The sequence below is a fragment of the Prionailurus viverrinus genome, chromosome X, assembly GCF_022837055.1.
Source record: "Prionailurus viverrinus isolate Anna chromosome X, UM_Priviv_1.0, whole genome shotgun sequence".
NCBI classification, from domain to species: Eukaryota; Metazoa; Chordata; class Mammalia; order Carnivora; family Felidae; genus Prionailurus; species Prionailurus viverrinus.
In genome coordinates, this window is record NC_062579.1 from 51,894,603 (window position 1) to 51,915,088 (window position 20,486).

At 40.9% G+C, this 20,486-nt stretch overlaps 1 protein-coding gene across 1 annotated transcript; it reads left to right on the plus strand.

Moving 5' to 3' along the window:
- The first annotated feature begins 7,128 nt into the window (after positions 1-7,128).
- On the plus strand, positions 7,129-12,664 carry AWAT1 (acyl-CoA wax alcohol acyltransferase 1). The gene is made up of 7 exons (XM_047845013.1): positions 7,129-7,204; positions 8,153-8,260; positions 8,530-8,600; positions 9,477-9,681; positions 10,366-10,537; positions 12,091-12,290; positions 12,510-12,664. The coding sequence occupies exons 1-7, from the start codon at positions 7,129-7,131 to the stop codon at positions 12,662-12,664; spliced, it is 987 nt and encodes a 328-aa protein (XP_047700969.1).
- The last annotated feature ends 7,822 nt before the right edge of the window (positions 12,665-20,486 follow it).

Genomic DNA, 20,486 nt, shown 5'->3' on the forward strand with positions numbered 1-20,486 from the left:
TGCTCAGAGACCAATTACATTAGAAAAACTGAAGCAGCTTCCCAGTTAGCATTTGTCTTGCCATGTTCTGTAATATGACAGTTTCTTTCTTTGCAAACTTTGGTTTTCATTCTGCAGCTATCACACTGTACTAAACAAATCCCTGATCCCTGCCACCCCCAGCTCAGCTATTTCTGCACACACCATATAGCATGAATTCATGCAATTGTTTAGAATGCAAAACAGGATTAGAAGGAACAGGCAGATATCCAGAGGCAGCCAATGTCACTTGGGGAATAAGCTGTGGTTGGCTAGTGATACTGCATGACAAGCTGGATCAGCATGCCAAAGAAGTCAGGGAAATGGCAAGATCCCTGTCTGATTGTTGTCATCACCTGGACTGGGAGGTCAAGATCACTTGTTCTTCTGATCCCCACTCACCTTTGACCTAGGACTAGAATTGAATGGTTTCTACTGGCCATGTTACTTTTTGGAATGGACTTGCCTTTTGGTTTATTCTTGCCTTGACCTCCACGTGTAGTTGATGTCCCAGATTTAGAACTTCAACTTGTTTCTGATACCTAGATCCCCACATGAACAGGAATTAGTTTGTGGGAATATTGATGCCTGCCCATCCTTCTCCATGACCTACTTTGGCTATTTGCTGTCAACATCCTATGGTTGCAGAACTCAAGGATTTGATACCGCTCTGATAAATCCTTACCAGGCCAGGGACTGAAGAAAAGGGAAAGAAGAACTCTATTACCAAAGCTCTGGCATCAAAAAGGTATCTTCAGGCCTCTGAAAAGGAAGTGAAGGCCAAGACCAGACAAATTAGCTGCTGAGTTGTGACCCAGAGACAAGACAGTACTTCTCATGTGCAGTGCCCAAGAGGGAAATCCCTACTAGAAAAACATGAATCAATAAATATAGACAGATAGAGAAGAGGGACATAATAAAACAATGATAAGAGTGTGTCATTAGCCAAGGATCATGAGTAATTCTGTGAGGTCATATTAACAAAAAAGAGAAAGAAAAGGGAGGATCAGTATGCTTACTAACAACCAGTTCTCACATGCCCAGGTTTCCTAATTTCTTTTGGCCATCACTCCATTTTCTTCAATATAATTCAGGGTGACCAGGACTACCCACATACCAAGAAAGTCGTTGGCCTAGGAAACTGCGGTCACTCTCATCCTTAGTTCAGGTGAGACTAGATTAATTCTTTTCTTAAAAATAAAAGAAAACAGGGGCGCCTGGGTGGCGCAGTCGGTTAAGCGTCCGACTTCAGCCAGGTCACGATCTCGCGGTCTGCGAGTTCGAGCCCCGCGTCAGGCTCTGGGCTGATGGCTCAGAGCCTGGAGCCTGTTTCCGATTCTGTGTCTCCCTCTCTCTCGGCCCCTCCCCCGTTCATGCTCTGTCTCTCTCTGTCCCAAAAATAAATAAACGTTGAAAAAAAAATTTAAAAATAAAAGAAAACAGTATGAAAGCATAGAAACCAAGGTATTGATAAAACAGATTTCTTACCCTCATTTTTCCTGAGTACAGGCTGATTTCAGTGATCCCCAGCTTACAAGTTCCATTTCCCCACACATCATCACAGCCCTGGACTTGGCTTACATTTAAATATACCCTGACCTTGAGCTGAGGTAAATCTGAGTGGCAGATCCACTGGGTCTAGTAGGATTTGGGAGGGGCCTTCATGAAACCCTGTTTCCTGAGTTGTTTGAAGAAAAGGGCCAAGCCCTCTCTTCAGACCCAGTCATCTCCTTGGAGAGAGAGGCTGATTCTGCTGACCAGGCTACCTGGACACCTCCCAGGTTGACAGAGGCTCTAGAAAGCATCCCGCTTTCTGTACTAGTAAATCCTAAAAACTATTGGAAGAAAGGAAAATGAGCAGTGCCACTGAAAAAGCTGCAGATACATGAAGGTGTCTGATCAGTGACCTTTCATTATTAGAGGACCTAGAAGTCTGACCAGATAATGGAAAAGGCATGTCTGAAGACTTGTGCTTCCTCTATAATAGGAGATTACTTGAATGAATCATGCCATATCCATACAATGAATTGCTGTGTATGATGTTAGAGAAGAAAATTGACATGAAAAATGTCCGCGATATATGGCTGGGTGAACAAGCAGGTTACAACACACTGTATATAATATGATTCCAGTTTGGTTAATAAATTATACATAATAACTAACACTTACTGAACTTTAAATATAACCATATATATGAGCAAGGCACTGAGCAAAGTGCTTTGCATTAATGATTTTATCCTCATAACCATCCTATGGTGTAGGTAGCAGGTATTATGTTTTTACAGATAAGGAAACTAGGCAGGAAAAAGATAAGTAATTTGCCATAGTTCACTTGAATGACAGAGCTGAAATACAGACATAGATATGTTGGACTCAAGAGCCCAAATTTGCAGAAAACATGAATAGACACTTCTCTAAAGAAGACATCTGGATGGCCAACAGGCACATGAAAAGATGCTCAACGTCGCTCCTCATCAGGGAAATACAAATCAAAACCACACTCAGATATCACCTCACACCAGTCAGAGTGGCCAAAATGAACAAATCAGGAGACTATAGATGCTGGAGAGGATGTGGAGAAACGGGAACCCTCTTGCACTGTTGGTGGGAATGCAAACTGGTGCAGCCACTCTGGAAAACAGTGTGGAGGTTCCTCAAAAAATTAAAAATAGACCTACCCTATGACCCATCAGTAGCACTGCTAGGAATTTATCCAAGGGATACAGGAGTACTGATGCATAGGGGCACTTGTACCCCAATGTTTATAGCAGCACTCTCAACAATAGCCAAATTGTGGAAAGAGCCTAAATGTCCATCAAGTGATGAATGGATAAAGAAATTGTGGTTTATATACACAATGGAGTACTACGTGGCAATGAGAAAGAATGAAATATGGCCCTTTGTAGCAACGTGGATGGAACTGGAGAGTGTGATGCTAAGTGAAATAAGTCATACAGAGAAAGACAGATACCATATGTTTTTACTCTTATGTGGATCCTGAGAAACTGAACAGAAACCCATGGGGGAGGGGAAGGGGAAAAAAAAGAGGTTAGAGTGGGAGAGAGCCAAAGCATAAGAGACTCTTAAAAACTGAGAAAAAACTGAGGGTTGATGGGGGGGGGGGTGGGAGGGAGGGGAGGGTGGATGATGGGTATTGAGGAGGGTACCTTTTGGGATGAGCACTGGGTGTTGTATGGAAACCAATTTGACAATAAATTTCATATATTGAAAAAAAAAAAGAGCCCAAATTTGGGGCTCCTGGGTGGCTCAGTCAGTTAAGCATCCGACTTCAGCTCAGGTCATGATCTCATGGCTCATGAGTTCGAGCCCCATGTCAGGCTCTGGGCTGACAGCTCAGAGCCTGGAGCCTGCTTCGGATTCTGTATCTCCCTCTCTCTCTGCCCCTTCCCTGATCATGCTCTCTCTCTCTCTCTCTCTCAAAAAAAATTTTTTTAATTTAAAAAAAGCCCCAATTTTACAGTGATACTATGTCTATATTTCTACAGAAAAAAAAAAAAGTCAAGAAACAGAAATACCAAGATGTTAACATTAACTGGTTATTTCTGGGTGATGAGATTGTGAGTGACTTTTGTTCCCTTTATGCTTTCCTGAGTAGTCTGAAACATTTGTGATTTGCGTGGATTATGTTTATAATCAAGAAAAACAATAAATTTCCAGTTTGAAAAAAGCGGATACCAACTGTTTCCAACCTGTAAGTGGCAAACTTCTGGGGAGTGGAGGGAGTAAACTATCACAAGGGTTCTGGAAATTCCCACATGATCCAACCATTGTCTAGAATGAATAAATAAGGGGTATCTGGATGGTTCAGTCAGTTAAGTGTCTGACTCTGGTTTTCAGCTCAGTTTTTGATCTCGCAGTTCATGAGTTCAAGCCCCACATCAGGCTCTGCATTGACGAGCCTGCTAGGGATTATCTGTCTCCCTCTCTCTGCCTGTCTCTTTCTCTCTCAAAAATAAATTAAAATAAACATTTATAAAAATAGAATGAATAAATGTTTGCATATTTTTTTCAAATGTCATATTGTATACTATCATGATGTATACCCATAGTGCTTGAGTTTATTACATATCTCTCAATCAATGAATATAAAAAATACAGCTATTATCACGTGGAAGTCCATAAATTTTAAACACTAAAGCAAGGGATGGGATTTGCTGCTAAAGGGAAAAATATATGAGGGTGCCTGGGTGCATGCGACTTCAGCTCAGGTCATGATCTCACAGTTTGTGAGTTTGAGCCCTGCATCGGGCTCTGTGCTGACAGCTCAGAGCCTGCTTCAGATTATATGTGTCTCCATCTGTCCTCCCCTCCCATGTTCATGCTCTGTTTCTCAATAATAAATAAACGTTAAAATTTTTTTTAAAAAAAGGAAAAATATATGTATGGATCAGCTCTGTAGCCTGAGTGTCTTCTCGACAGCTTACCTCCTTTTTCTCAGAAGCGATGAGAGGAAATGGAGGGGAAATTCACAAATTATTAAAAGTTAATCCAGGAGAAGACAATTCAGAAAGATGAGAGAATATGGAGAGGGAGTTGTTGTAGGCTCAGAAAATTCTATTATGGAAAGACAGAATGCTAATCTCCCCTATATTGCCAGAGGCTAGTCCTCACCCTCAATCATAAGGATGTCAACACCTGTGTAGGGTGAGATGCTGTAATACCTGAATGCTATCATTTGCTCAAGGGCCAGGCTGCTATCCAATTAGCAGGAAGACTTGGAGTGGGGCAGGCCCTCCATGTCTTTTGCCAAACTGACGCAAAGGTCAGCAACTGTCTTTCCTTTCTCTCATTCTTCCTCTCCCTTTTTGTAATGTGTCCCTTGTCTTCTGTTTCTGCACAACTTCTTGGCCCCCACTCAAGTCTCTAGGTTATACTACTCCACAGGACTTCTGTGATTTCATTATCCATAAAAAATGATCCTGATCACAAATAAGATACTGATCATTCATTCAACACTAAGGGCCTTAGGGGCAGAGGCGATGACAAATTAGATATAGTACCTACCCCTTTTAGAAGCATAGAGACTTCAGGTGTGAAAAACAAACAGACAAAAATAAAAACAAATCTACAACTCAATTTGCTTCATTGGGCATGAAGTTACAAAAAGGTAAGAGACAGAAGTCAGAGAGAGGAATGAAGGCTTCACTTCCCCCTTCCCATTTTAGCCTGTATTTGGGACTCACCTAGGGACAAGGCTCCACACCATCACCCCTGCTTAGGGGAGCTGGTGCTGAGGCTTGGAAGACTAGCTAACTCTAAGGAAGAACAGTCTTCAACAGTCCAATGGCATGGGGAAAAAAGAGGGTGGAAGGAGGATTGTTCTGTATTAAAAGCAAATTTAGATCTTGCCAAAGGGCTCAAACTGGATGTCTTATCCAGTCCTTGAATCCAGATGTCAATCTGCAGGAAATACAGAGGAACACCATGAGCGTGCAGGAAACAAAGTCCAGGCTGCGGGAAATTCTCTAGGTCATATGTGGGTTCTTGAATAGGTAAATAATGTCAGGAAAAGAAAGGGATGGAGGGGGAAACTGTATATGAAAACAGACTTAAACTCTTCAAAAATGCTAAGGTCATAAAAGGAAAGACCAAGAAACTATCACAGATTGGAGGAGTCTAAGGAGACATGATCACTAAATGCAATGTGAGACCTAATGGAATCCTGGAACAGAAAATGGACATGAGTAGAAAAAATTAGCACAATTCTAATAAATTCTGGAGTTAATAGTAATGTACCAGTATTGATTTCTTAGCTGTGATATCAATACCATGGTTACATAAGATGTTAACATAAAAAGAAGCTGGGTGGAGGGTATAGGGGACTCTCCATACTATCTTTGCAACTCTCCCATAAATCTAAAACTTTCCAAAATAAAAAGTTTTAAAAAAGAAAAATTTAAGGAACATATCAATTTTTAATAGGCCAGATGAAGCCATAATCTTTAAGGAAGTATGTCTGGGTAATAAAACCATAGAAATGCAAAGAAAAGATCACGCTAAATGCCAGAATAATGGTTATTTGGGGAGGAGGAAGAGGGTTGTGATTGAAATGGGGCACATGAGAGGCTTCTGGGGTTTAGTTTTTTAATGTAGTGGTGGCTGCAAGGTATTTGTCTTATAATAATTTGTTAAGCCATACATTTTTTAGGTAGTTTTCTGTATCTAAGTTTTATTTTACAATGAAAAATTAAAGACAGAGAGAGAGACTTAAGAGACATAACATTCAAATATAATCAGTAAATATTGTTTGGATTCTGATTCAAATTAAACAACTGTAAAAAGATATTTGAATGTGGACCAGATATTAGGTATTATTCAAGATTTATGAAATTTGTTAAAGGTGATAGCGGCATCTCTCTGAAAGAAAACATTCATATTTTTGTATGCATAGTGAAGTATTTAGGGGTGAAATGACATGATATCTTAGAATTGCTTTAAGATACCCCAAGGCAAAAAAAGAATGGGGCAATAGATGAAACAAGTATGGCAAAATGTTCATAGTTCTTGAAGATGATCAAAAAACATGAACACAAAGATAACAATTTGTTGCATTCTCCGGTTTTGTGTATATTTGGAAATTTTTGTAATAGAAAGTTAAAAAAGGAGGACATCCCCAGCCAGGCTGCCTCAGGGCAATAGTCTATCTCAACAAAAACCTAATCCCAGGTGCTCCTCACCCCACAACCCCCCAGAGCTCCATTCCCACCAGCCATCTCTCTGAGACCACAACCTCTATAATCTTCGAGTGGCCTGTGAAAGGTTTTTCCCCTCTCTGGATCTCTGAGTCACTAGGACTAGATGACAGTCCTTCTTATCTTTCTTCATCCTGATGTCTTAATAATCTCAGGAACGAGTCAAAGGGCAAATGGCCAGGGCCCAGGGCTCAAACCTGATAGGGCAGGCCTTGATACTCCAAAGCCTGCCCCCTGCAGTGGGTCGTAGGTGTGGGGCAGGATAAGGAAGGGAGAAGGCAGGTAGAAATCCTTCTGGTCATATGCATTCCCTATCGAGCGAGCTTCCAGAGGCTGGTGGCACCATTGGCTGGAAGAGTGTTCTGGGATCTTTGTCTTCCTCAGGCTCCTGAGCATCATGCCTTATTTCAAACAGCCTAAGCACCTCCAGAGTCTGATGCTTCTGCAATGGCCCTTGAGCTACCTTGCCATGTGTGAGTACTGATCCAAGACTTCACGGCAAGAAGCCAGAGTGAGAGGCCAGGGCCAGGTCTGGGGTGAATTTCATGTTCATGGGAAGTCTCACCTCTAACCTGTGATCATCTCAGATGGTACCACAGAGTAAAGCCAAGGAGTCTTGAGTCCCACGAGTGCCCTGGAGAAGGAAGACATAGAGCCACAGGAGACAGAACAGGCAAAGGGGTAGAACAGGATCATGATGGATATGAGTAGATGCAGCTAATTTTAGCCAATTCTTAACCCTATCTGGAGAAGGGAAATAAGGCCCACGAATAGGCATATGATGTGTCCATGATCATAAGGAAGCATGGGTAGTGGGACAGAGAAAGCATTAGAATTACAGACTTGGAGGAATATAGCCTGTGTTTAAACCATAGAGTTTTCCATTCTTGGGAGTGGGGGTGGTAGTGTGTGGGGAGATGCTGATAATGGAAGGAATGGTGAATGGGAAAGAGGACAGGAATGATGAATGGGAAACAGTAGAGGGATGCAGATGCTGAGTGGGCAAGGTGTGGGGAGATATGGGTAGTATATGGGCAAGGAAGGATGATGGTTTAACAAGAGTTCAGGGATAATGGATAGCAAAGGAGACAGGAGACAAGAAGGAAAAGATGGTGGATGAAATGGGCGCAGGAGGTGGGGGAAGCAGGTGGCAGGCAGGGAGTAGGAGTAGAGGAATGGTAAGTGGGCAAGGAAGCAAGTGGACAGGGATGATAGGGAAGTAGACAAATAGGGCTGGTGTTTGGTACACGATAAAGGAAATGTCTGAAGAACAAGTAGACATGGATACCGGATGGCCAGGAGTTGGACTGTGCAGAAGGCCAGGACCAGGGGCTTGGGTAGTTTGGAGGGTTCTTAATGGGGATGCATGTGGTCACGTTCTGCCAGCAGCACAAATTTGGTCTGACCTGCTTCCTCATCAGTTTGGATCTTGCCGCCATTTTTCATTTACCTGCTATTTACATCCTTGTGGCCACTACCAGTGCTTTACTTTGTCTGGTTTTTCCTGGACTGGAAGACCCCAGAGCAAGGTAAGACTCATGGACCTAGAAAGCACAGGGCCTATGAATGTTCCACCCTAACCTGTTACCAGGGAGTCCCACTCAACATGCCACAGGCCTCTTATCCAAGTTCTCAGAGCCACAGGAGCTGGGCCAGCCAGGACCATCTTGGGGTCTCTTCCTTTTCCACCTGTCTAGCAGAGCCATGGTCTCTCCATGCTGTTAGGAAAACCCTGGGTGAGCAGGAGGGATGGGGTTAGCAAGACAGACACCATCCCCTACTGATATTTCTCTCTCAGGTGGAAGGCGTTCAGCTTGGGTAAGGAACTGGTGTGCTTGGACCCATATCAAGGACTATTTCCCCATTACGGTAAGTGTCTTTTCTGAAGCATCCCCACAGTTCCCAAAATACTGGGCATTTATGCCAAATAACCAGGGTTGTCCATAAGGAAAATAAGCATACCAGAGAAATTTCCATGCAGGCTAGACATTCTTCAGGACTCAACATTGCTACTGGGTACTTGCTACTCTCCTAGCATACTTTGGACACCCTTGGCATGACCTACCAGATAGCACAGGCAGAAATGCAAAAACAGTTCAGTTTTACAAATACTGATTGAAAGCCTACTCTGTACCACATGTCTAGAGTACAGAGAAGTGAGTAGGATACAATCTGCCATCAAGGTGCTCACATCTAATGAGGACAGACATGTATTTATGGTTTGGTACAAGGTACACAAGCAGTTCAGATGAGGGGTAAGAAAAAGCTTCACAGACATGGTGATATTCAAGCAGGGATTTCAAAGTTCAATAGAAGTTACTTGGGCAGAAACTGGAAGGGGGCTGGGAAGAGAAAATATCAGGAAGAGGTTCTAGAAATGTACTGCTATGCTGATCCTCTGAGCATTCTTTGGAGTAGACAACAAGCACTGCCTCAATTTTTAGAGCAGAGCTTTCTGACTTTTTCACACAGCAGCACTCAGACAAAATGATACCATGCATGAAGTGCACTGAGATAAATGGCCGAAGGTACTTGCAGCTGTAGGCAAGAGGCTCAGCAGTTCTAGCTGCCATAGATCGTGCTTGGTTTCCAGGGGCTGAGGAGACCAATATCTTGGCCCCTGAAACCCACTCATGGCCTACCTATATGTTGAAAAGCTCTGATTTAGAGAGTGCCCTGATCCCTGAAGTGTCTTCACTCTTGCTTCTTCATGTGATCTCATTTCACTTCTTTCCATGGCTGCAGATCCAGAAGACAAAAGATCTGTCACCTGAGCACAACTACCTCATGGGAGTTCACCCCCATGGCCTTTTGACCTTTGGAGCCTTCTGCAATTTCTGCACTGAGGCCACAGGCTTCTCGAAGATCTTCCCAGGCATCACTCCCCACTTAGCCACACTGTCTTGGTTCTTCAAGATCCCATTTGTTAGGGAGTACCTCATGGCCAAAGGTACTTCTGACCACACTTACTGGAGCTTCTGGCCCATTTCTCTGCTGAGAGATGTACCTTTTTAAGCCCCACCCCCACCTCTCAACCACATCTCACCCACTCCCATCATAGCATAGTAGTTAAAAGCGTGTCCAGGAGCTAAACTGTCTGGGTTTGAATCCTGGCTTTGCCACCAACTGTGTGGTCTTGGGTAAGCTACTGTACCCCTATTGGTCTCCGTTTCCTCATCTGTAAGGTGATATTGATGATAATAATCCAACCTCAGATGTGGTGTGATGCTATATGAGATAATACAAGTAAAGCTTTCAATATAGTGCCTGCCACAAGAGTATATGGTCAGTAAAGAATAACTTTTGCCATTTAGTGGCAATAGAGGACAAGAAAAGAGTAAGATTACATTTGGGATTCAGAAAGTCCTTCTGGTTATCCCTCTGGAAACCTTCCTACTATAGTTTTGACCCAGTGCCTCCTACGAAGTGGAAATATTGCCTCAAAGTGAAACATGTTGGGTTTTCCCACAGCTTTCATTTCTCCACACCCTTTGTCCCATCTCATTGACTCTCCTCATAGGACTCATAGGAACAGTGGGCAATCACAATGAGGAGTAAAGCAGAGGATGTTCCGTCTCAGCCATTTTCCCCTCTCCTTATTTTGCTCCTCTCTCTGCTCCTTGATTCTCTTTAGGTGTATGCTCTGTGAGTCAGCCAGCCATTGACTACCTGCTAAGCCATGGCACTGGCAACCTCGTGGGCATCGTAGTAGGAGGGGTGGGAGAGGCCCTACAAAGTGTGCCCAACACCACCACCCTCATCCTCCAGAAGCGCAAGGGATTTGTGCGCACAGCCCTCCAGCATGGGTAGGTGTTTCTCCCAGGGCAGTGGGGGTGGCTTTCTCTGAGCAGCATGACCTGTTCTGTGATTCCAAGATGAATCAGATCTGAGTCTTGCCCTCATGGAACTTACTAGTGCATAGGGGAGACAGGCATAGAATTTTAAAAAGGTTTACATCATCCCCTCCTTCTGACCTAGCTGGACCAATTCTCAGGAAACCAAATCAGAAACCCAGATTAATTATCAGAGGGCTGGCTAGGACTCTCCTAGAATACAGCTAATGCCCACATCATCTTTATCAATATCGATACCTACATCTGTTTGTTATTGGTAAGTGCAGGGGGCAGAGCACTATGGTGAGTACGTGCATAATATCTGAAGTCAGGGGGCCTGATTTGAAATCCTGGCTCCAAAACTTACTGTGCAGTCTGAGACAGGTTACTTAACCATTCTGAATCTTGGTGTTTTAATTTTCATAATGTGGCTACTAATAATTGTACCTACTCCATAGGGTTATTGTGGGGAGTCATCCACTTAAAACACCTACATGTGTCTGGCACACAGTAAGTGGTGGATAATTATTAGCCACTCTGACTTAAGGATAAAGAGAGGAGATAAAGAACAGGTGCCCAAAGCTGGAGCTGTGGGGTGTACCATCAGGTCAAGGGGCCAGCCCACTGGACACAAGGACAATTGCCCTATTGCAGACTCAGGGAAAAGGGAAGTCGTTCTTCTAGGGACCTTGCCTGAGTGGCCTGTTCATCAATTTGGAGCATAATGTAGGGGAGAGAGTTCTAAGCTGGAAGGAAAGAATCCTGGGTTCTAGTCCAAGTCCTGACACTCACTCACTGCCTGAGTGCCCTTTCCCCTTCAGAACCTGGGCTTCTGGATCTGTAAGGTAAAGAAAATAAGCCCCCTACTGTGCCCTGCACATTCTCTGCTGTGAGGGACCAGTAAGGTAACATACATCAGAGTGCTGAGAGATTGTTACTAATAACTCACAAAGATTTGTATAAGACAGACAGTGCTCTCTTTACCCTTCTCTCACAGGAAGACGTAAGGAGCCTGATTCTGTATCTAGAGCACTGTCAGGGTGGATTTGGATGGCTTGAGAGGAAAACAACTTTTCTCTGCTCTAATCTCAAGGGCAGAATACCTTATGAATAGTCCCTGTGGGTGAGGGGCATATCATATATATATGCATTTGTTCAATATCATCATCATCTTCTCTATGCTTCCTACCAGTAGAAACAGAGTCAGATATTTCCCTACAGGACACCGCTTGGAAGCTTTTCTTTACATGATGTGGGTTTCTGGGGATCTCTGCCCAAACCCGTCATCCTTCCCTACACCCGCATATCTTGCCCTTGTGATCCTGGCCCAGAGATAGCATTCTCACTGGCCTTGAAAATTTCAAGACAAGAGATAAATAAATATGGGAGTCTTGTTTAGTGCAAGAAGAAATGCTTTATGTCACAGGGATTTTATATAGATGGGAGTCTGGCCAGGAGCAAATGTTCTTCCTGGGCAGTTCTCACCCTAGCCTGTGTTTGAGAAATAAATTGAGGTTTTCCTTCAGGGCTCATCTGGTCCCCACATTCACTTTTGGAGAAACTGAGGTATATGATCAGGTGCTATTCCATAAGGACAGCTGGATGCACAAGTTCCAGAGCTGCTTCCGCAGTATCTTTGGTTTCTATTTTTGTGTCTTCTATGGACGAGGCTTCTGCCAAGGCTCCACCGGGCTCCTGCCATACTCGCTGCCTATCGTCACTGTGGGTGAGTGCTGCTCTCAGCCCCAAGGCCACCTCAGCTCTTTCTTGACTTCAGCTTCAGCCCTCCCCACCCCACCCCCCACCAAAGAAAAGGGCAGCAAAGAGGGAGAATCTGGGAGCTAAGTTGGCATGTGAGAGGATCCTGCCCAGGGAAGGAGAAGGAGGTTAAAGAAAGAGAAGATTCTAACACTTGCCCCTTCTCTTTTCCCATCTATCTTGGCAGTTGGGGAGCCTCTGCCACTGCCCAAAATAGAAAAACCAAGCCAGGAAATGGTGGAAAAATACCACACACTCTATATGGATGCCCTGTGCAAACTGTTTGACCAGCATAAGACCCAGTATGGCTGTTCAGAGAACCAAAAGCTGCTTTTCCTGTGACTGAATGGACTGCATGGTCAAGAGCATGTGCCTTGGAGAAGAGACTCATTTGCTACTAACCAAAAGGGGGAGAAAAGGAGATAAGGGAAGGCAATGTGTGGTAGGGGAGGACATTAGGTATTCCTTCCTTGCCCCAAAGCCCTTATAGTTGTTGTCCTGAGGAGCTTCACTTAGTATTTCTGCAAAAGGAGGCATCCTGAGGCCCCTCAGGTCCAGCCACAGGCACAGGCAATCTTCCTACTTCTCCCCGTACTGGCTTTCCTCCCTGAGCCCAACCCCCCAGGTCCTGAAGGACTGAAATGAAAGCCAAACAACCTGAGTAGCCACCTCTCTTGTTGTTGTTATTTTGTCATAATGCATTTTCTCATTGGGAATTTTTGCATACCATAAATTTAACCTGTTTAAAGTGTAAAATTCAGTGGTATTTAGTATATTCACAGAGTTGTGCAACCACTACCACTAATTTTAGAACATTTTTTCAGCACCCCAAATAAGAAACCCGGTACACATTAGCAGTCACTCCCCATTCCCCTATCTCCCCCAGCCCCTGGCAACCACTAATCTACTTTCCATCTCTACCAATTTGCTATTTCTGGACGTTTCATATAAAGAGAATAATAGACTATGTGGGTTTTTAGGACTGGTTTCTTTCTCTTAGCATGTTTCTAAGATTCTCCCATGTTGTAGCATGTATCAGTACTTCACTCTATTTAGAGCTGAATAATATTTCATCGCACATATACACAGCAGTTTTTATTCATTCACCAGTTGATGGAGTTTTGGGTTGTTTCCACTTTTTGCCTACTATGGATAACACTGCTATAAACATTCATGTACAGGTTTTTGTGTGGTAATCGGCTATCTCCAAATATAAAGGCTTACCTTATCTCCACACCAATAAGCTAACAAGCATGCCTTTCAGATAGATCAAAAGCAACTTACTCAGGATTACTTTTCGTTTGGCAGAGGCATTTCACATAGGTCACCTTGTCCTCATGTTGGTCCTCTAACACGATAATCCCAAGGTATTTGCTACCATCCTAAGAGTATACTCTGGGGAATCCACTTTATATTTTAAAGTCTTACTAAGTTCTGTTTAAATGTTTTTTTAAGCTGTATTCTGAGAATTTTGAAAGAGTAAATAAAAATACAGATGTCTTTTCCTTCACAAGGCAACCAACAAAAGACACACTTAAAAACACAGCAAAGGTACACATCTGAAACTAACATAGTATTATAGTATTCCATTATAGTATCGACTATACTAAAAAAAAACATATCAAAGGAACAAAAGTTAAAAGACCATTTAGAAACCCATACAACTTAATATCAAAAAATCAAATAATATGATTTTAAAGTGGGCAACGGACTTAAATAGACATTTTTACAAAGAAGAGACATCCAAATGTCCAACAGGTACATAAAAAGATGCTCAACATCACTAATCATCAAGGAAATGTAAATAAAAACCACAATGAGGTATTACTTCATACCTGTTAGAATGACTACTATCAAAAAGAAAAAAGATAAGTGTTGGCAAGGATTTGGAGAAAAATGAATCTTCTTGCACTATTGATGGGAATGTAAATTGGTGCAGCCACTGTGGAAAATTGTATGGAGGGTCCTCAAAAAATTAAAAGTAGAGCTATCTTGTGATTCAGGAATCCTACATCTGGGTATACATAGGAAGTGAAATAATTATCTTGAAGAGATATCTGCACCCCCATATTCTGTGCATCATTATTCACAATAGCCAAGACATGGAAACAGCCTAAGTGTCCATTGAGAGATGAATGGATAAATAAGATGTGGAATATAATGGAATATTCATCAAAAAAAGAAGGAAATCCTGCCATTTGCAACAACATGCATGGACCCTGAAAGCATTATACTAAGTGGAGTAAGTCAAACAGAAAAAGACAAAAGCAGTATGATCTCACTTATATGTAGGGCAAAAAAAGCCAAACTCATAAAAACAGTGTATTGAATGGTGATTTCCAGGGGCTGAAGAATGGGGAAAATGGGGAGATAGTGGTGAATGAATACAAACTTCCAGTTATAAGATGAATAAGTTCTGGGAACCTAATGTACAGCATGGTGATTATAATTAATAATGTATTATATACTGTAAAATTGTTAAGAAAGTAGATCTTAAATGTTCTCACCAAAAAAAAAATTATGATTATGTGAGGTGATGGATGTGTTAACTAACTTTATTGTTATCATGTTGCAATATATATGTGTATCAAATGTTGTACACCTTAAACTTACACAATGTGAGTTATATACCAATAAAGTGAAAAAAAGGGGAAATTTTAGATCAGGCTTTTTTTCCTTTCCTTAATCCTTAAATATTCAGTTTTGGTGGGGTCCCAACCAATTCTCTTCAGTCTGAAATAGCTATTTCTAACCCAGTTTCACTCATAAGTTATTTCCCTCAAAACCAATATATCCAACTTAACAGTCTTTAACAAACATTTTAACATCAACATACCCAATGGCAGGTGAAACACCTTCCCCTTCCTATTCTCACATTTTATTGCCAAGTCCTATTAATTTTACCACCTTAATATTAATCCAACATGCTCTCTTCTCTTCTCCACTGTCACAACCTAGTCACAGCCCTCACCAACATTCCTAGACAATTCCATTCCTTCTACTAAAGTCCTCTCTAATCAATCCATTCATCACACTGGTGCCAGAGTGCTCTTACTAATGTGTAACACTGACTTGTTAGTCCTCTGCTTAAAAGCCTTTTTTGTTCATACAGTGCTTCTCCCAGCATATCCTGAATTATGTTCTGGGTACCATTAATGTCCCATCAAAGTTAATTAATATTGCACAGAAAAAATTATTAGGTGGTTAAACTGTGGGAGATGCTAGATTAAACAGAGTTAGATGTATTTACTGAAATATTTTCAGAATCTTCACTACACTAATGGGCATTGTAACTATCCAAGAGAGAGTATCTAACATTCCCAAACAATGGAACACTTGTTTCAAATAATACCTATTACCATCTCATGGAACATTTAGGGCTTCTCTAAATACAATCTTGCAAATGTTGGTCTACAAGATAAAGTTCAGACACCTTGGCATGGCAGAGAAGGCTGCTGGTAATATAAAGTGGCTGATTTGATTTTGGAGTCTATCAGATTGGGAGAAGCCTTGGTAGGAGCCATTAGGGCTAACCAAATGGGTCAAAACCTCATAAGGGGTGACCCATAGGTAACTGAATAAAAGGAGGAATTGGATTTGAATGATTCTCATCTGTTTGGGTTGTCCAGGAAGAGCAAACTACAGCAGAATTTTTCTAGAAAAGAGTCTCAAGGGCACACATGAGAGTGAGGCTATACCTTAAAAAAGTAAACAAACAAACAAACAAAACACAGAGATTCAAGTTTAAGCCTTTGCTTTCTTATTAGCATCAGCCACTTGCTTCTTAAAATTTCAGTCCTCCCATATATTTTCTTCTCACCTTCAGCCTCCACCCCACAATGCAATCTCTTTTTCTCCCTATCTCTCCTTCTCCCTCCCTGAATATTTTTGAGATACTCTAATACTCTAAACTTTTGCTCCTCACTCTGGATGCCAGTAACTTCGCAGGAGGTGAACATACATATTCATCTTTTAAGCCCACATCAAATATCAATTTCTCAGTGAAGCCTTCACCAGGCACAATTAATAACCCCTTTCTCCATTCTTCCATAGCCTTTTGTTGGCTCTACGACAGAACTCAATTTTGTCAGTCTTTACTCAATGGCTAACCCCATCAAGGGTGCAGACAAGATAAAAGATGAATACAATGATATTTTACTATGGTCTCTTTATCACATCTATCCATCAATCCATCTTGTTTTTAGGCACTTCAAAGTAGCAGACAGCAGTATACCTTGCCCAAAAATACTTCAGCATGCATATCATTAGGTAGAGTTAATATTTGTTTACAGTCTTATTTTTTTAGGTAAAGTTTACATACAGTTAATACACAAATTATAAGTGTGCCATATTATGGGTTTTGACAAACACATACATGTACATAATCTAAACCTCTATCAAAACATAGAACATTACCATTACGCAAAAAGTTCCTTCATGCTTCATCCCTATCAATACTTGCCCTAAGCCACCGCCCAGGCAACTTTTCACCCTATATATTAGTTTTTTCTGTCCTAGACTTTCATATAAATGGAATCATACTGTATAAATTCTTTGTGTCTGGCTTTTTCATATAGCATAATGTTTTTGAGATCCATCTATACTGTTGTATGTATCTGTGGTCCATTCATTGTTATCACTATCTAGTTTAAGTGGACCTCAGTCTGTTTATCCATTCTTCTGTCAATGGGTGCCTGAACTATTTCCATTTTGGGGCAATTATAAATAAAGCTGCCATTCTGTACTACTATAAAGTTACTCTTTGTTCTCTCTTTCCATTCCACACTCTTTGGAAAGAAGTCTATGCACACACAGCCCACACTTAAGGAGTGGGGAGTTATGCTTCCTTTCCTTGAGGGTGGAGAACCTAAATAAATTATTTGGAATTCTTCTGTACTAGAGATTTGTCTCTAGCAATTAAAAAAATTTATGAAGTCTAATTTATCAAATTTTTGTATGGTTGTTGTTTTCTGAATCCTAAGAAAACTTTTCGTATCCCATGGGGATCTCTTTGTCCATATCTTCTGATCCAAATGTGGTGCTTTTGCACTAATACAAAATGAGTTTTTACATATGGCTAACAGACATATGAAAAGATGTTCAACATCACTCATCATCAGGGAAATACAAATCAAAACTACAGTGAGATATCACCCATACCATTCAGAATGGCTAAAATTAACAACACAGGAAACAACAGATGTTGGCAAGGATGTGGAGAAAATGTAACCCTCTTACACTGTTAGTGGGAATGCTAACTGGTGCAGCTACTCTGGAAAACAGGATGAAGGTTTCTCAAAAAGTTAAAAATAGAACTATCCTATGATCCAATAATTTCACTACTAGGTATTTACCCAAAGGATACAAAAATACAGATTCGAAGGGATACATGTACCCAGATGTTTATAGCAGCATTATCAGCAATAGCCAAAATATGGAAAGAAATCAACTGTCCATCAGTTTTGTAACTGAGCTTTTTTAGAAAGGAGTTTAATGTGTTACAAAAGTTTACTAGGGGAGAGGCACCTGGGTGGCTCAGTTGGTTGAGCATCTGACTCTTGATTTCAGATCAGGTCATGATCTCATGGTTCCTGAGATCAAACCCCAAGTTGAGTTCTGTGCTGGCAGCACAGAGGCTGCTTGGGATTCTCTCTCCCTCTCTCTCTGCCTCTCCCCTGCTCATGCTCTATCTCTTTCAAAATAAATAAAAATATTTAAAAATTTTTACTAGGGGAAAACAAGCTTTTAAATCAGAAGTAAGCCAAACAATATGTAACAGACTGACAGTATCTTACCCAATACCCATTATCTCAATCTTCCTTACTCAGAGAACCCCAATTTTATTTGGGGCAGCAATAAACCCAACTTCCCAAATACACAGCTCAGAGTGGCCATATGACATAGCTCTAGACAATGAGATTTAAGCAGAAATCTACAGAGGGCAGGGGGAGTCTAAAAGGGCCATTGTTTTCCTAATAAAGAAAAATAATTTAGTTTATTAGATCCTTTAGGCTTTGCCTTATGCTTTTACCCCTTTCTTCCTGTGTAGAACACAAAGTGCTTAGAAACTGAGCAACCATTTTACAACCATAAAGGCATAAAACACACACTACAAAGATTGTGAAGCACAAAGCCTTAAGCATTATCTTGAGCAACTGGACCCACCCTTGGGCTGCCTACTTTGGATTTTTTGTTGTTAAAAAAAACACCTATTTTGTTTAACCACCACAAAGCCTTTCTGTTGCATGCAGTCAAATGCGGTCCTAACTGATACACTCTACCTCAAAAGGAAAAGGTTTGCAAGGAAAGTATTTTAACTTTTATTAGGAGAATGAGGAAAAGTCTTCTGATTTGAAAAGCAATGGGATTTCCTGCAAAAAGAAAAGTACTTTTCTTGTCTTGTTCTGTATCTGCCCATGGTGGAGAGCAAGATATCTAGGAAAGCAGGAAACACAAGCTAACTCCTGCCCTCTGATGAAATGGGATCAAGATCTTAGATTTTGTTTACTAGAGCAGTGTCTCCTAAAATGTGTCATGACATAATAGGTTCTTGAGATGTACGTCAAGAAAAAAGAAACGAAAAAAAACTTCTTGGTCAACAAGCTTGATGGATATTGAATGTAGAACCCCTTCCTCTTAGAAATTCACAGTAGGCATTATCATGTTAAAAGCTCTGAATAAATTCTGTAGTAAACAAATTGCCTTAACATTGTTTGACTCACCCCCTTAATAAGCTATTTTTTAATTGAAGTATAGTTGATATACAATATTATATTAGTTTCAGGTATACAACATAGTGATTCAATAATTCCACACATTACACGATGCTCACCACAATAGGTATAGTTACCATCTGTCACTATACAAAATTATTGGCTACATTCCTTATGCTGTGCTTCTCATCCCTGTAATGTGTTTATTTTATAACTGGAAATTTGTACTTCTTAATCCCCTTCATCTGTTTCACCTATTCCCCATCCCCCTCCTTCCTGGTAATCACCAGTTTGTGCTCTGTATTTGCTAATTTCTTCTTTTTTTTTTTAGACTCTATATATAGTAAAATAGTACGGTATTTGTCTTATTCTGAGTTATTTCACTTAACATAATATACTCTAGGTCCATCCATGTTGTCACAAATGGCAATATTTCACTCTTGTTTATGGCTGAGTAATATTCCATTGTATATATCGACCACATCTTCATTCATCTGTCAATGGACACTTAGGTTGCTTCCATATCTGGGCTATTGTAAATAATGCGATAAACATAAGGGTGCATATATCTTTTCTAATTAATGTTTTTGTTTTCTTTGGGTAAATACCCACTAGTGGAATTACTGGGTCAAATAATATTTCTATTTTTAATTCTTTGAGGAACCATCATACTGTTTTCCATAGTGGCTGCACAATTGATATTCCCACCAACTGTGCACAAAGGTTCCCTTTTCTCCACATCCTGGCCAACACTTATTTCTTGTCCTTTTTCTCCCCACTTTCAGTATAGTTGATATACAATGTTACATTAGTTTCAGGTGTACATTTCCTGTCTTTTTGATACTAGCCGTTCTGACAAGTGTGAGGTGATATCTCATTATGGTTTTGATTTGCATTTCCCTGATGATGAGTGATGTTGAGCATCTTTTCATGTGTCTGTTAGCCATCAGAATGTCTTCTTTGGAAAAGTGTTTATTCATGTCTTCTGTCCATTTCTTAATTGGATTGTTTGTTTTGGGTGTTGAGTTTTACAAGTTCTTTATATATTTTGATATTAGTCCCTTATTGGCTATATAACTTGCAAATATCTCCTCCCAATCACTTGGTTGCCTTTTCATTTTGTTGAGAGTTTCCTTCACTGTGCAGAAGCTTTTTAGTGTGATGTAGTCCCATTTGTTTATTTTTGCTTTTGTTTCCCTTGCCTCCGAAGACACAGAAAAATGTTGCTAAGGCCATTGTCCAACAGATCACTGCCTATGTTTCTTCTAGGAGTTTTGTGCTTTCAGGTCTTACATTTAGTTCTTTAATCCATTTTGTGTTTATTTTGTGCATGGTGTAAGAAAGTGGTCCAGTTTTATTCTTTTCCATGCAGCTGTCAATTTCCCATTTATTGAAGAAACTGTCTTTTCACCTATGTCATAGATTAATTGATCATATAATTTTGGGTTTAT